The 16,429-nt window shown below is 32.3% G+C and overlaps 1 protein-coding gene and 1 long non-coding RNA gene across 2 annotated transcripts; one reads left to right on the forward strand and one right to left on the reverse strand.

The window, feature by feature from the left end:
* The first annotated feature begins 3,220 nt into the window (after positions 1–3,220).
* On the forward strand, positions 3,221–6,041 carry LOC107842581 (F-box/kelch-repeat protein SKIP30). Its single transcript, XM_016686513.2, has 2 exons — positions 3,221–3,451; positions 4,562–6,041. Exon 2 carries the CDS (start codon positions 4,632–4,634, stop codon positions 5,667–5,669), a length of 1,038 nt encoding a protein of 345 aa, XP_016541999.1. The 5' UTR covers positions 3,221–3,451; positions 4,562–4,631; the 3' UTR covers positions 5,670–6,041.
* Positions 6,042–13,225: 7,184 nt separating this feature from the next.
* On the reverse strand, positions 13,226–16,421 carry LOC124887349. Its single transcript, XR_007044911.1, has 2 exons — positions 14,516–16,421; positions 13,226–13,676 (listed from the first exon to the last, which is right to left on the reverse strand). It is a non-coding gene; the product is annotated as an uncharacterized LOC124887349 (long non-coding RNA).
* Positions 16,422–16,429: the final 8 nt, after the last annotated feature.

Here is a 16,429-nt window from a genome sequence, read left to right on the forward strand (position 1 = left end):
AATAATAATAATAATAATAATAATAATAATAATAATAATAATAATAAAGTGCTCTTTTAAAAAAAAAATTTACTCGCTCTTTTTTTTTTTTTTTTATTTTCAGTTAAAGGAGGAATTTAATTCATTTGAAAGTTGTTAAGGGGATAAATAAACGAAAGTTAAGTTTAAATGATAAAGTGAGTTGTGATGACAAGTTCGGGGAAAAAAGATGTTTTTTCACTTTCTTTTTTATGGTCCTTTTTTGTGTACTCTTCCCTCTTTTACTACTGCATAATGACCTCTCTTTCATAGAGTGAGTGTTATACTGTTGTTTTGCTTATAAACAATAATAAAATGTGTGCTTTTCCTTTCTATGTTAAATCTAACATTTATGATTTTATGATACATCAATATACTTGGTAGAAATAAATGATTAAACTAACTATAGTGATTAATTTAATATTGTAAGTACCTTAAATAAGGGAAAACTATTATAATCAATGAATATGATGTTATAAATTATATTACTATAAAGAATGAACGTAAGAATAAAAAATTATTATTACCATAACATAAAATTAACTGTACATATATTTGACAAATTGTATATACAATTTTTTTCTTATTAACATATACTATTCTATTCTTTTGTTAATAGTTTTATTTCATAATTGAGAATGATATTTGTTTTGAGCAAAGTTACAGATGAAAATATTTTTCTCCTCATAATTTAAGGGATCTTGCATTTTCTTCTCTAGATGGATGTAACTAACTAAGAACCAAGTCTTTGGATAATAAGATGTTCAAGAATTTTTTAGAAAAGTTACAATAATAAAATAAATTAAGTGTGAAAATCTAATCTCTTTCAATTTGAAGATCAAAGAATATTAAAATGTATTTTTAGTTTTTAGGCAATAAGTTATCTTATGATCGAGCAAACCGAGGTTACATTTATTTATTTCTATTATATTTTTGAGTTAATTATATTTAATTATATGTCATAAAATGTCATAATAGAATTTTTTTTATTCAATATTCAATATCCATATTAAAATTCGATTAATAAATTCTCACACTGAATAACCAAATACCCAAAGATGGCTCTTAGACTCTCAATAACAGTTAGGGCACGTTTGGTTAGGAAATACGTTATTTCGAGATTAATTATTTTAAAATTGATTATCACAAAATTGTTTTTCCATTAAAGCTATAACGTACAAGTACAAAGTAGTTGATGAGCTCACGCTTCAGAAGCTACTTTCTTTTTCTTTAGATTCCATTTAATCTTTCCTAATTTAAAAATTCACTCCATAAATTATCTCAAAATTGCTATTCCATCGAAACTATAGCCTACAAGTATAAACTAATTAATAAGTTCACATTTTAAAAGCTATGTTCTTTTTCTAGATTCTATCTGATCTTTTCTATTTAAAAAATTCTCTCAATATGAAACAAAAATATCACTATAATATTGTGATAAATTATTCTAAAATTTTATATAAATTAAATATGAAATGAACTCATCTTAAAATCAATTTCAAAATTAGTTATTGGAAAGTAACAAACTCATCTCACCTTATAATAGTAGTTTTTGTACCCTGCTTGGACAACTAAATTATCCCTTGGTTCATAGTAGAAAACCGAACCAATGACATAATTGATGGAATAGGAATATCCTATCATGCCTAATTCTAGGGGTGTATATAGGTCGGGTTGGTTAGATTTTTTATTGAATAAAAACTAAATCAATTATGTCGATTTACTAAAACTATAAACCAAATCAAAGCAACATAAAATCAGTTTTCTCGGTTTAGATTATAGTCGGCTCTTTCATTTTTTTTTCCAGTTTTCTTCGAGTTTTTTTTATAATATTTATTTTTGACAATTATATTGTGCTTAAAGTTTAGATCAAGTATGTTTTTACTCATGCGCTAATGAAAAATCATAATTATGAAAAATTGAGAAGCGAAAAGCTCTCTTGAAACTAAAAAATAAGATGAAGAGCAAAAATTTTAGGTTTTAAGTTTATATTGGATCATTTTATTAGTAATTAATGGATAAATATTACAACTTAAAGGCCCAAATATGAATATATATATATATATATATATATATGTACTTTCTATATATTGAAAATTAATAAAACTAATTAAAAAGTATTTAAAAAGTAGATTATAATTAATATTTTATGTATAAAAAGTTAAATTATATACATGCATATATATATAATATATATATATTAAAAGTGTGAATATCCTTAGAAAAGTGAATTAAATTTTTTGCCCTTTATTGAAATCCTTGCTTTAAACAGAGTGGTCCTTTTCACTATTTCTTCCTAATATTTAAACAAAATCGTCTTTTTCTCTATTTCATCCTAATATTTAAGAGTTAAAAATCAATTAAATGTATTTATGGTAAAAAAAAATTCCTTATTAGACATCAGAACTTCTATATCTTTTTCTAATTTAAGAATTGAAAATTAATTAAATATATTTATGGTAACTCTTTCCTTATAAGTCATACAACTGATGATTTTTTATTAGTTTAAGAATTCTAAATCAACTAAATTTGATTTAAAAAGATTTGAAAAATCTAAAAATAAATATAAAACTATTATAATAAGAAAAAATTAAGAAGTTTCAGATTTTTAAATGTTTTAAGTACGTAATAGAATATAATCAATAAATTTATAAAGATTTGACTTTAAAAATAAGGAACGATTATTATATATATAAATTAATCGTAACACAATATGATTTAAATTGATGTGTCTCTCTTATCCTGTGGCAACAAGGGAAAGAGGTATACAAATGTAAAAGTGATACCATCAACCATTTGGAATTGGAAAACATATATGTGTATATGTTTATATTTACATTATTACATTAAAGTGTGAAAGATTTTTGAAAAGTGATTTGAACTTTTACACTTATTAAAAATCTCCACAATAGATAAAATTATTTAATTTTAAATAATTAAACGTGACACGTGCAAGGCATATGCGACTAAACTAGCATATATATACATACACACACATATATTATGTCGGTTTGATTTGGGTTTGGTTCAATTTTTTTTTATTTATATCAAACCAAATCAAGAATAGTCGATTTTTTTTCAACTGCCAAATCAATCAAATTAAATCATAAGTCAATTTTTTTTCTCAATTTAATTTGATTCTTCAATTTGATTTGACTTGACGATTTGATCAACACATTCCTAGCTAATTCTATTCTTTTCTGTTTTTAACTTCCTAGGTAAACGCATTACTTTAAAAAAAAAAACACTCATAATTGTCCCAATACACTCTCCATAAATCTAAAAATATTATTTTTAAACAAAATCAAAAGACAAATCTATAACACCCAGTTATTGATTTTCAAGAATACATTTTTTTTTTCAAGAAAGACATCGTGCATAATCTTGTTTCAGCTGTAGTTGTTGAAGGGTGCAGGGTTTTCGGGTTCATCAGGTATATATGATTATCCATTTTCAATTTTTGTATCAATTAGCTGGGAATTGGGATTTGTTTGGACTTAATTGTTGGAATTTGTAGAAATGTTTGTTTGTTTTTCAAGATTGGTTATTTCCCAATTCTTGAAATACCCAAGTTTTATTTTTTGTTGTTTTATAATATAATTTTTTTGTTTTATGTTAGGGATTTGGGTTTTTTAATTGGGTGATTTTGTGTGCTCAGGAAGTTCTGATTTTTCTGCTTTTTACTAATATACTTTACTTGAGCCGAGGTCTATCAGAAAAAACCTCACTATCTTCCCAAGTAGTGGAAAGGTCTGCATACACACCACCCTCTCCCGACCACACTTGTGAGATTACACCAGCTATGTTGTTGTTATTGTTGTTGTATTATGATGGTTCATATGCTTTACTTGTAACGAGGGTCTATTAGAAATGGCCTCTCTTACTTGTAACGAGGGTCTATTAGAAATGGCCTCTCTACCTTCATAAGGTAGGGCTAAGATAGTGGTTATTCTACCCTCCACAGACCCCACTTGTGAGATTACACTGATTCGACTAATATGGCTACTACAATGGAAATGCTTTCCATGGCCTTTGGTGATGTGGATCTTATGAGGCATTTTGAAATTATATGGGAGAATCTTCTAGTTCTCCTGTTGGGTGGTCTCTAAATTTAATTTTTCCAAATGAAAGTTGTGTTCTAGAAAGATTGTTGCGCCATTTCCATGTATTAGCACTTCAAATAAGCTATAAGTGTTTGATGAGGATATCAATAAATCGAACCACTAATGGAGGGGGTGTGAGTGCATAATGATAAATGTTTTAGGTCTTGCTACAAAGGTCCTTTTTCCCCTCCTTTCTAATGTCTGGAGAGAGGTGACCTTTTGTCTTCTTTCTACATATCCAGATAAGCATGAAGATTGGGAAGGGAAGGGAAGGACATTTAGAAATTATAATGCGGACAGACCTCTGATCATGGAGTCAGTGGACTAAGATAATTGACATTTTGCATTTTTAGTGCTAAGAAGTTGGAATCATCCTGTTATATCATGCTCTTTTTTCTAACAGCTGCGTGGTTTATAAAGTCTCTTCTATATCTCTACAGTTGACTTTCAATCAAGAAGATTTGTCACCGTCAGTTCAGTATTATTGGGGTAGATGCAAGCTTGATAGTAATGTCTGTACTCATTGAAGGGCTTCCTGATGCTGTTGCACTCAGGTGTCTTGCACGGGTTCCGTTTCATCTTCATCCCAAGTTAGAGCTTGTTTCCCGTTCTTGGCGAGCTGCTATTCGAAGTGGTGAACTATTTAAGGCAAGACAGGAGGTCAATTCGGCTGAAGAATTTTTATGTGTCTGCGCCTTTGACCCTGATAATTTATGGCAGCTTTACGATCCTAGGCGTGATCTTTGGATTACGCTCCCTGTTCTTCCGTCAAACATCAGACATCTTGCTCACTTCGGTGTGGTATCTACTGCTGGAAAACTGTTTGTTCTAGGTGGTGGAAGTGATGCTGTGGATCCATTGACTGGTGACCAAGATGGTAGTTTTGCCACTGATGAGGTATGGTCGTATGACCCGGTAACCCGAGAATGGAGTCTGTGCGCATCTATGATTGTGCCTCGAGCCATGTTCGCTTGTTGTGTGTTCGATGGGAAGATAGTTGTTGCTGGGGGTTTTACTAACTGTAGAAAATCAATATGTAGAGCAGAAATCTATGATCCTGAGAAGAATGTTTGGGATCCGATCCCTGATCTCCATCACACACACAATTCTGCATGCTCAGGAGTGGTTATTGGTGGTAAAGTTCACGTATTGCACAAAGGTTTGTCAACTGTTCAGGTTTTGGAAAATGTGAAGCAGGGTTGGACTGTGCATGAGTACGGTTGGCTCCAAGGTCCAATGGCTGTTGTTAGGGGAGAGCTTTATGTTATGAGTCATTGGCTCATATACAGGCAGCAAAGAGAAACAAGGAAGATGGTAGTTTCAGCATCTGAATTCCGAAGAAGAATTGGGTTTGCCATGATAGGTCTGGGAGATGAAATCTATATTGTTGGAGGGGTTATTGGACCCGAGCGCTGGAATTGGGACATTAAATTGCTGTCTGATGTTGATGTTCTGACGCTTGGAAGTGAGAGGCAAGTGTGGCGTCAAGTTACTCCAATGACAAAGTGTAGAGGAACGGTCCTTGGCTGCACTCAGATGAGAATATAGTTCATGTATAATGGATCGAATTCCATTGCAGTTTCCTTTGAATAACTGCTTCAGAAAAGGGTTTGAGTTGTGCCTGCAGGATGCAAGGAATGATATTTTCAGCTTTCTGGCAGCTTCCGTGCATAGTATATAAACCCTTTTCGCTCACTCCTGCTAGTTATTTTAGTAAAGCTATATCCATACCTTGAATGCTGACGATTTTAACATGAAAAATACACTTGGTTTGCATCAAGGAGGTTTCTTTCCTCAAAAATTGTGTTCTTGTATTGTCTGTATGGAGATAAATTAGCTGGTTGCCCTGCTTGATTCTTTTCTGTAAGCAATGGGCATGTTTTTCTATTGTCAACAAAGTAAACATAAATCTTTTTGGTCTTTTTGTGTTAGTCAAATCAAGAAATATCCATATATTACGATATACCAAATCATAGTTCAGCCACAGGATCGGCAATCGAGATTCTGAAGCCATGTTATAACAGTTCTCACTGTGTACGTCTAGTGTGAGGTATAAGTTATAATAGTCTCGGGATAAAATGTAGGATTATTTTATCCCATGTTTGGTTAGAGGTATTAGTTAGTCAAGGGATTATTTATCTCATCATTTATGCTTTAGGGGTCGTTTGGTAGGAGGGATAAGGATAACTAATCCCGGGATTAATTTAGAAGAGGAGTTATCCTATGTTTGGTTGGAACAAAATGCATGAGATAACTCATCTTGAGATTTGTTATCCTGGGATTGTAGTGTTTATTGTATCCCTCCTTGAGGGTGGGATAATTAATTCCGGGATAGCTTGTTTTCCAATCAAACGATCCCACTGCGATGGGATAAGTTATCCCATATATATGGTGGGATAACTGATTCCGGGATTAAATATCCCGGGATAACTTGTTCCCAACCAAATGACCAGTCTAGTCTACCAAGTACTATTCATGTCCACGGAAACAAAAGGGCTTAGTTTGCAAGTGAATTGCCTTGACATCTAACCTTGACTAGGTAAGAATGTGTTACAAGCTGGTATGTAGTGAATAACCATGAACTTCTTGCCTTGCCTTTTTCAATCAACCTGACTGCTTAGTGCTGTTATTTGTGGGAGTTGTGAGGAGTCCTGATCTTGAGTCAAGAGTCAAGCTGGGCTGTTATTGCACTCTCATAACGGGAGTGTGCACACTGCAAAATTGGACAAATACTATTCGGAGAGAAATACTATTGAATGGTAACTATACCGTCGTCAGTTATCTTTGAAATTGAGTTTGAATGCATGCGACGAATCTTGTCAATTAGTTGGCCACAAACGGGTTGATTTATCACATTACTCGAATCAGTACTTTATTACTCAGTTCATGTGAACTTTACCCTTTATTGGGAGTCAACTTTTGGAAAGGAATTTAAGGATCCGTTTGGCCAAAAAGTCAAAAACGTATTCACTTTATTTGATATTTTTGAAATTGAAAATAGAGTTAGAGTTGTGCTTGTCCATAATATTTTCAAAAATATTTTAAACTTTGAATGTGCTATTTTATAAAGTAAGAGAAAAAATTGTGCGCAAAAAAAGTGAAAACACTTGAGGTGTTTTTTAAAAAATCAAAAATTGTGAAAACTCATTCCGAAATACGTTTTTAATTTTCATGGCCAAAAAAGTATTACGGAATAAAGTGAAAACGTATTTTGAAATATTTTGAATAATATTTTTGGCCAAACGCCTAGTAAAGTATTCACCAAGCAAGCACAAGAGAAATGGAATCTTGCTAACATAGAATTTGATAACAAATTCAGAAAAATAAAATAAAATAGTGTATGTACCTTAATCTGTTGCAACGGAAGTGTTGAATTTGCTACTGACACAATCGCCCCAAGTCAATCTTCATCTCTCTAGGAAATGAAGTATAGATTCACAAACTAAAAGCCTCCTTTTGGATTTTGTTAATGTTCTTAGTTGCTGTATTAGTTTATTTTTTCTCATTCTTATATTTGTTTTCAGAGGAAGAAGCCTATATATATAGGAGTATTTGGGTGGATAAACAGTTACTTAGTAACTGTTCCCATATATTTTCAAAATTTAAATTGCTCGTTGCTTTTCTTCCATATATCAGATAATTAAATTAATAAAGATTGGGTCGGGCCGGGTCGGGTCAGTCCACATGGGTGACCCATGACCCGTAATCTAACATCTCCCACTTCGCACATGGTGGATATTACCCGAGCCAGTAGGACATCAACAAATCACCAATTCATACGACAAATAGTTCGTGCGTCCTATGAACATCACGAGCTTTACCTATAAAGTTTTACAAGCTATATATAGGAAATTCAATCACATGTGGAAAAAATTCTCTACTAATATGAGGATTCTAATACTCACAATACCCCAGACTTCATTCACTACTTCAGTAGTTACTTATCCGATCCCTCATCCTCTTAAAGAGGCAAACTCGAGTTCATAATTAACTTTATATACACAATTACACTTGACTCTTATATGGTTAGTGTAATAGCCGGCTTGTGTAAACAAGTAAATATATTCATTTTAATCATCTTTCCTTTCAACTCGAATCTATCTATTCCAAATCAACTGCTTTCCTAGACATGCATGCATTGCCGAATCTTTCATGGCTATTAGTAACATGTTAAAGTAGCAACACCGATCGAAACTTCAAGAAACAGTTAAAGGTCTAAGGGTATTTCAATGAAAAGTTAAAATAACTTTTTAGGGTCTCACACAATGAAGAAGCAGGGATTCATTCTTCCATTAACCCTTTGGCCGCAAAGCACACATAGTATGAAACACGTGCTATGATATTCTCACCTTATATTGGTGTGTGTGTCTTGTTCTTTTAGCCATTCAACATCGTACAGATCTAGGTCTAGACACCTCTAAATGTCTAACCTGAGTTTCTTTCTTTAATAATCCTCAAATCCATATTCTTACAGAAACTCACATCTGGATTTATAAAATAAGTCATTATCTTATGGTAGAACTTTTTTATTCACGTTCCTCGACGTAAGAGGCGATTGCTCGTGTGAGAGAGCCAATCTTACGACTTGTTCGACACACTATTTTAATACAACATATTTTCACATGCATATGAGATTGAACATAAATTCAAGATTCTTATATTAATAATAATTATAATCAAGTCATCTACAATACATAAACATAATCATATCCAACGTAATCCTAGAGCCATAACATGTTTCTCAAACAAGTCTCTAGATATCGTCTTAATAAATGGATCAGCTACCATTTCTCGTGTAGGAATGTATTGTAAAATTATTCTCCGCTTGCTACTATGTCTCTTATAAAGTTATACTTAATATCAATGTGATTAATCTTGCTGTGATATTTAGGATCCTTAGTATATGCGATAGCCGCTTGACTTTCACAATATAAAATCACGGGACCCTTAGAATTCTTTGCGATGTTTAAATGCACAAAGAATCTCTTCAACCAAACAGCTTCTTGTACTGCAGATGCACAAGCCACAAATTCTGATTCCATAGTTGACAGGGTTGTGCAAGTTTGTTTCTTACTTTTCCATGAAATTGCACCACCATTTAGCAAGAAGGCATAATCGAAAGTTGATATTCTATCATATCGGTCACCAGCCCAATCAGCATCTGTATAACCTCTTATGGATAAATCGGATTCACTATAGCATAGTGAATAATCCGTAGTTCCCTTCAGGTATACAAAAATTCTCTTTACTGCTTTCCAATGATCTCTTCTAGGATTAGATTGATACCTGCTAATCAGACTTATGACATAACAAATGTCTGGACGAGAACACATCATAGTGTACATCAAACTCCCAACTGCACTGGAATATGGTACTCGAGATATGTCTTCTTTTTCTTTTTCAGTCTTTGGACACCTTTCAAGGCTTAAAGTTTCACATCTTGCTATAGGAGTATCCATGGATTTGCAACCATTCATTCAAAAATGTTTCAAAATTTTCATTATGTATGTTTCTTGAGATAGACTCAAAATTTGCTTGGAACGATCTCTTTGGATTTTAACACCCAATATATAGTCTGCTTCACCCATATCTTTCATGTCAAATGACTTTGAAAGCCATGACTTAACAGTTTTTACATACTCCAAATTGCTTCCAGCTAATAAAATATCATCCATGTAAAGCAAAAGAATCATAAATATTTCATTGAACTTTTTTACATAGATGCAATGGTCTTCATCGATCATGGTGAAATCAAATGAAATCACTTCCTTATGAAATCTCAGGTACCACTGCCTTGAAGACTGCTTAAGGCCATATATTGATCTGTTTAATTTACAACCTTCTTTTCTTGGTCTTTTACAACAAAACTTACAGGTTGTTCCATGTAGATTTCCTCTTTTAGTTCTCTATTGAGAAAAGCAGTCTTCACGTTTATTTGGTGTAATTCTAAATTTAAACGTGCAACTATAGCCAAAAGTAATCGAATTGAGGTAAATTTCACAACTGGTGAAAAAGTTTTCTCATAATCTATTCCAGCTTCTTGAGTAAAACCTTTTACCACTAATCGTGCTTTATGTCTTTCTATTGACCCATTTGATTTGTGTTTAACTTTGAGAATCCACTTATTCTCAATAGCTTTACGCCCAGAAGGAAGGTCAACTAGATCCCAGACTTTATTGATTTTCATGGACTCTAATTCTTCTTTCATCGCTTTTATCCATTTATCTTTTTTAGGGCTCGATAAAGCCCCACTCACAAAATTAGGTTCATCTAATTCTGTTGGAGATACCAAGAAAACATAATCCTCAATCTCATAAGATCGTTAGGTACACCTTTTCTGGTACTCTTACATAATTGAAGTTCAGATTCCTCAATAAGATTTTGAGATTCACTACTCCCACTTGGACCAAGAATCATTTCTTGTTTCATTGAATTATCAAGTATGTCCGACGATGTTATTTGATCGTCTAAATTCAGCATTTCATAAAGAGGCTCATTTTTCTTTATTTCACCCATTTTAGCAAAATCATTTTCCAAGAATGTGACATCTCGTGATTCAATTCCAGTAGTACTTTCATTTTCCAATTCACTAATGAACACATATCCTTTGGAGTGTTCTGAATATCTTATAAATATATATTTCTTTCCTGTTGGACTTAGTTTTCCAAACTTACGAAAATGATCTTTAATATATGCAACACAATTCCAAGATCGTAGATCATTAAAGTTTTGTTTATTACTAGTCCATAGTTCATAAAGAGTAGAAGATACTAATTTAGAAGACATTCTATTCAATATGTAGGCCGCAGTTAATAATACATCTTCCCAGAAAGAGATTGGTAAATTTGCCTGCGTCATCATGAACCTTGTCATATCCAACAATAGTCTATTCCTTCTTTCGGCTACACCATTTTGTTGAGGTATATAAGAAGTAGTCAATTATCTGATAATGCCTTTTTCAATACACAGTTCTTCAAACTGTTTTGATAAATATTCACGCCCTTTATCGATTCTTAATGCCTTTATACTTTTATCTAATTGATTCTCAACTTCATTCATATATCTTTTGAAGTATTCAAGTGCTTCTGATTGATGAGATATCAAATAGACATAACCAAAACGCGTTAAATCATCAATAAATGTAATGAAATATGAAGCACCAGTCCTTTTCCTCACATTCATTGGATCACAGATATCAGAATGGATTATTGCAATGGGAATTTGGCTCTTTTAGCATTCCCAAATGGTTTACGTGTAAACTTTTCAGTAAGATAATTTTCACAAGTTGGCATTTCAATTTTGGAGAAAGAACCTAGATGTCCTTCCTTTGCCAATCTATTCATTCGATCTTGCCCTATGTGACCCAATCTAGCATGTCATGTAATTATATCAACATAATTATTACTAGAATAACATGACATTACACAACGGTCAACATAATAGTCATAAGTTGAAGGATTACAATCTAAAATAATAAAGCGATCATAACAATGTCCAAAATCATAAAAACATTATCTAGAGTAATTCTTACACAATTACGACTAAAGAACAAATGAAAACTAACATCTAAAAGAAGAGACACGAACATTAAGTTTCGTCGAATTTCTGGAGCATAGAGGACGTCATGCAACATTAAAGACCAGCCTCCACGTAAATCTACTTTGCAAGTGTCAATCCCTTTGACTTCAAGTCTTGCATTATTTCCTACATAGATCCACCATGATCAAGGTGAAACTCGACGAAACTTCACAAGCGCTTCTAGATCTCGATTCATATGGTCGGTGGCTTTTGAGTCTACGATCCACATAGGATAAGATTCAGTTAATAAAATAGTGCTAGAAACATATATAGCACTTAGAGATGCGTTTAGAAATGCTACCTTTTTCTCCTCAGGACATTTACGAGCAAAATGCCCCAGAACTTGTCAGTTGTAGCACTTCATCTTGCGCTTGTCTTTCTTTTTGAAAAACTTTTTTCCTTTCTTGAAATTTGACACGTTCTTTTTCTTAGAGGGTCCTTCTTCGATCTCTTTACCCTTCCCGTTCTTTTTCCACTTCTTCTTATGCTTGAATCCTGAAGAGTTCTTACCACTTGATTCTGCCATAAAGGCATTAGAAACAGCTTTAGCAGCACCAAGCTGCTCATCTTCAAGTTCAACGTGACGTGCAATATCAGAAAAAGTTTTTATATTGTCATTGTGGGTTAAGTTGACCTTCAGGTGTTCCCAACTATTGGGAAAAGATCGGATCATCGCCTGAACCTACTGCTCATCTGAGAGAACGTGACCAACACTTTTGAGTTGAGCTATCATATTCGACATCACCCTAAGGTGTTGTTTGATGTTCTGATCATGACACTTCTTGTAAGTGTCAAATTTGATCGTCAGTTGTCTGAGGCGGGTAACAGAAGTACCCCCATATGTTCCTCGCAAGTGTGTCCAGATGGCATTGGCAGTAGAAAAATCCTGACACTCATGTATGAGGTCATCAACCACAGAACTTCCTAACACTCATGTATGAGGTCATCAACCATAGAACTTATAATGATTTCATGTGCAATGGAATCAGTTCTTTTTCAAGCCTTATAAGCTTCAAGTTCTCTTCTGTATTGTGTAGTATTGCCCTCTTCTGATAGACTTAATACATAGTTAATACCTTCAAGAGCATTTTGCTCTTCCAGTACATACCACATCTTACGACTCCAAATGTCGTAGTTGTCTCCATTTAGTTTTTTTTTCTTTGTTCAAGTCAACAATTATATTTTTTGATGCCATGTCTGTTATTAAGAGACAATTACACAAGTATGTTATCAATTATACATGCAAATTACACATTTAAGCAAATCATTTCACCTAAAGGTTTCATGTTTAGTGTAAAATCGAAAGGACACTTAAGAATCCAATCATCATATACGAACTAAACACTTGACCAAAATTAGAAATTAATTTCTTAATGTGTATTAGGATGATAGCTTTCAATTAAGTCGCTTTAAACTCAAATAAATGAATAAAATTCACGTAAAAAAAGATAAACAACTTAATATATATATATATATATATATATATATATATATATATATAAAAAATATAATGTTACAAATCAATCTAAAAATAAAACTCATTCCACAAATATTCTAGAGGATTTATGTATAACCAAAAAGGCTCGCTAGGGCAAATCTCGTGGTAAACATCAATTAATATCTCGCCTCAAGAATCACGAAGAGAATTTGCTAATATATCTAATGCTTCTCAATCCGAGATTTCTACATAGTTTTCTAGTTCTATATGTTTCATTTCAAACAGATGTATAAAACTAGCAACACTAACGTTAGGTGACATCTTAAAAGACTTGAACTCTTTCAATTTCTTTTCTCTTTCCCTTCATATAGTCCTTTCATTCCGTAACAGATTTTGTGTCACCCTGGGGACACCATTTCATATGATCTCACGACCTCAAAAATATGCCCATCGAAGACGAGCTCTTCTACCTTGTCTCTTTGCTCGACATCCAGAACTCTCACTTGGAGTGATTCGAGTTTGTCCCCGTTCAGCCATTTCTGAAATAGGAACCAAGAAATAATAAGAATGAATTTACCACTCAATGTGACACTTATTTCACAATTCATCGTAGAAGACAAAATCTGTTAAAATTATTATGGACAAATTAGGGTAAAAAAAAATTCAAGTCTAATTCAACCACTTATTTATTTAAAATTTTAAAAGGATTCATTATGCCACCTTTATAAGATATTTTCATGTTAATTTTACCTAAAAAACAGAAAATTCCAAAGAAATTATATGTAAATTGCTACATATTTTTTTTAATTAAATGACTAAAATGCAATGCACAACACTTTATCTATTTTCATAAACACTAATAATAATAAGGATCAGGTAACAAGCCACCTTTTTCTATTATTATTATTATTATTATTAAAGTGCACATTACAACACTTTCTTTCACAAACTTGCACTGCCCTTGAATAGCACAACGCACACATTTATCAAATAGCACAATTTAGTTACTTTTTTCACCTACAAACTGTGCATAGGTAGTAACAACACATACGACCTCTTTTTTTTCAACACCTATTCTGTTCCTTTATATATCAGATTCATCCGAAGAAGAAAAGAAAAAAATGAAACTGAAATTAAAATTTCAGATTCGATCTTATAACTTTCTAATCTTATTCCAGAACAGAAGGTAAAATTATTGATTCAAGTCGGGTCTAAACTTCGATCTTTATTCGTGATTTATTTCTAACAGGTAAAACAACATTTAATTTCAATATAGATTTTTTAAGAATATGAATCAGTCATATTTGATCGAGATAAGGGCTTTTTAAACCTGACTTTGATGCTATTGATAGCAAATTCAGAAAAAAAGTGTATGTACCTTAATCTGTTGCAGCGGAAGTGTTGAATTTGCTACTGACATAATCGCCCCAAGTCAATCTCCGTCTCTCTAAGAAATGGAGTAGATTCACAAACTAAAAGCCTCTTTTTTGAATTTGTTGATGTTCTTAGTTGTTGTATTATTTTGTTTTTCTCATCTGTATATTTTTTTTCGGAGGAAGAAACCTATATGTATAGGAGTATTTGGGTGGATACACAGTTACTTAGTAACAGTTCTCCCTATTTTTTCAAAATTTAAATTGCTCCCTGCTTTTCTTCCATATATCAGATAATTAAAATAATAAAGATTGGATCGGATCGGATCGGGTCAGTCCACATGGGCGATCCATGACCCGTAATCTAACAAAATTTTATGTATTCACTCAATCGTTGGTCTGGATTTCCATATTTGGATCGATGGTCTTTCGGACACAACCTTTCTGCCTCTACGAGCAGGGGCGGCTCAAGCATATTCGTGACCTTAGGTGAAAATAAAACGGAGGCCTTAAAGGCCTAAGGCGAAAATCAAACGGAGGTCTTAAATTTTTAAGAAAAAATAATTTTTTTTTAATAAACACTATTTTCAAAAATATATAATCGATATTTTCTAATTATTTTTTTTTTGTAATAATATAATTAATGTATTTAATCTTTCTTGAGATATAACACTCTAGATATATGAACTTCTTCTAATAATTCTTTCCTTTTACAGTATATAAAAAAATTATATTTTCTATAAATAATATTTAATTTTGTTTTAAAAAAAATCTATAATATATTATTGTAAAAAATGAGGCCCCTCAAATTTGGGGGCCTAAGGCGGCCACCTATTTTTTTAAGAGGTAGAGCCGCCTCTGTCTACGAGGTAGTGATAATGCATGTATATATTCTACTTTTTCTAGACCCTACTTGTGGGATTTTACTTAGTATGTTGTTGTTAATTCAACCTTGGTCCAAACTTGTATAAGTTCCTTGCAAGTTCTAACTACTATGTGAGCCGAATTTAAGATTTGAAAGCTGCAACTATTATTCTACTTTTAATGCAAACCTACCATTAGTGACAGATCAAATCGGGGGTGTACATTAGATCGGTTCAACCCATTTTTGGTTACTTCATTCGGTTCATAATATTTTTGGTCTGTAAATAAACCACATTATTGTCGAACAAATATAATTTGTGACCAACATATCTAATTCTTGCGATTCAATATTTTATAGATTAAGTTAAAATAATAAAATAAAAAATAAAAAGTTTAATAACATTTTAGAACAGGCAATTAGTCATTCAATTCAAACATGAGTTACTTGAATATTAGTAAAAATCAAATTGCCACTCATTGATAATTCTAGGTAAAAAACACGAGCCAAAATAAGTTTGATCAACAATACAAGCAAATAGAAATATTTAAAATTCACACCTCATCCAAAAAAAATTTAATAACCAACTAAAGGAAACAAATAGTGCCACCTCCATTGTGATTTGTGCAGCACAAAAACAACTTGACCAGCAAACAAAATGAGTCTGTATGAGATTTGTATAAAACAGACTCAAGTGCTTGTCCTTCGCGTCAAGTCCTCGTGCTCAAACAGTAACCCGAAAAATATTTATATTAAAACTTGACTAAACTGATTTGAATTGGTGCTGAAAACTTCACGGGTAAAATTTAATTTTATATCTCCAATTCGAATTTAAAACTTCTAATTAAAAATAAAAAAATATTCCTTATTTTACCATATTCATTATCGGTGACAAATTAGAGTTTAGTGTGTCTAACCCTTTAGAAAGAGAGTGCTTTATTCCATGAGAATATGTAGCCTCTTGAAGTAAAAGGAAAAAAGGGGAACGAATGATAAGAAAATAGAAATATGACACGATCAGGTAGATCCAATTGTAGGGGTGCGGAGTGGGCGCGGT

This window comes from Capsicum annuum, chromosome 9, assembly GCF_002878395.1.
Source record: "Capsicum annuum cultivar UCD-10X-F1 chromosome 9, UCD10Xv1.1, whole genome shotgun sequence".
NCBI classification, from domain to species: Eukaryota; Viridiplantae; Streptophyta; class Magnoliopsida; order Solanales; family Solanaceae; genus Capsicum; species Capsicum annuum.

Bases quoted from the DNA above. Each gene is read 5' to 3' on its own strand.
- LOC107842581 (XM_016686513.2), top strand. From the start codon at position 4,632: ATGTCTGTACTCATTGAAGGGCTTCCTGATGCTGTTGCACTCAGGTGT.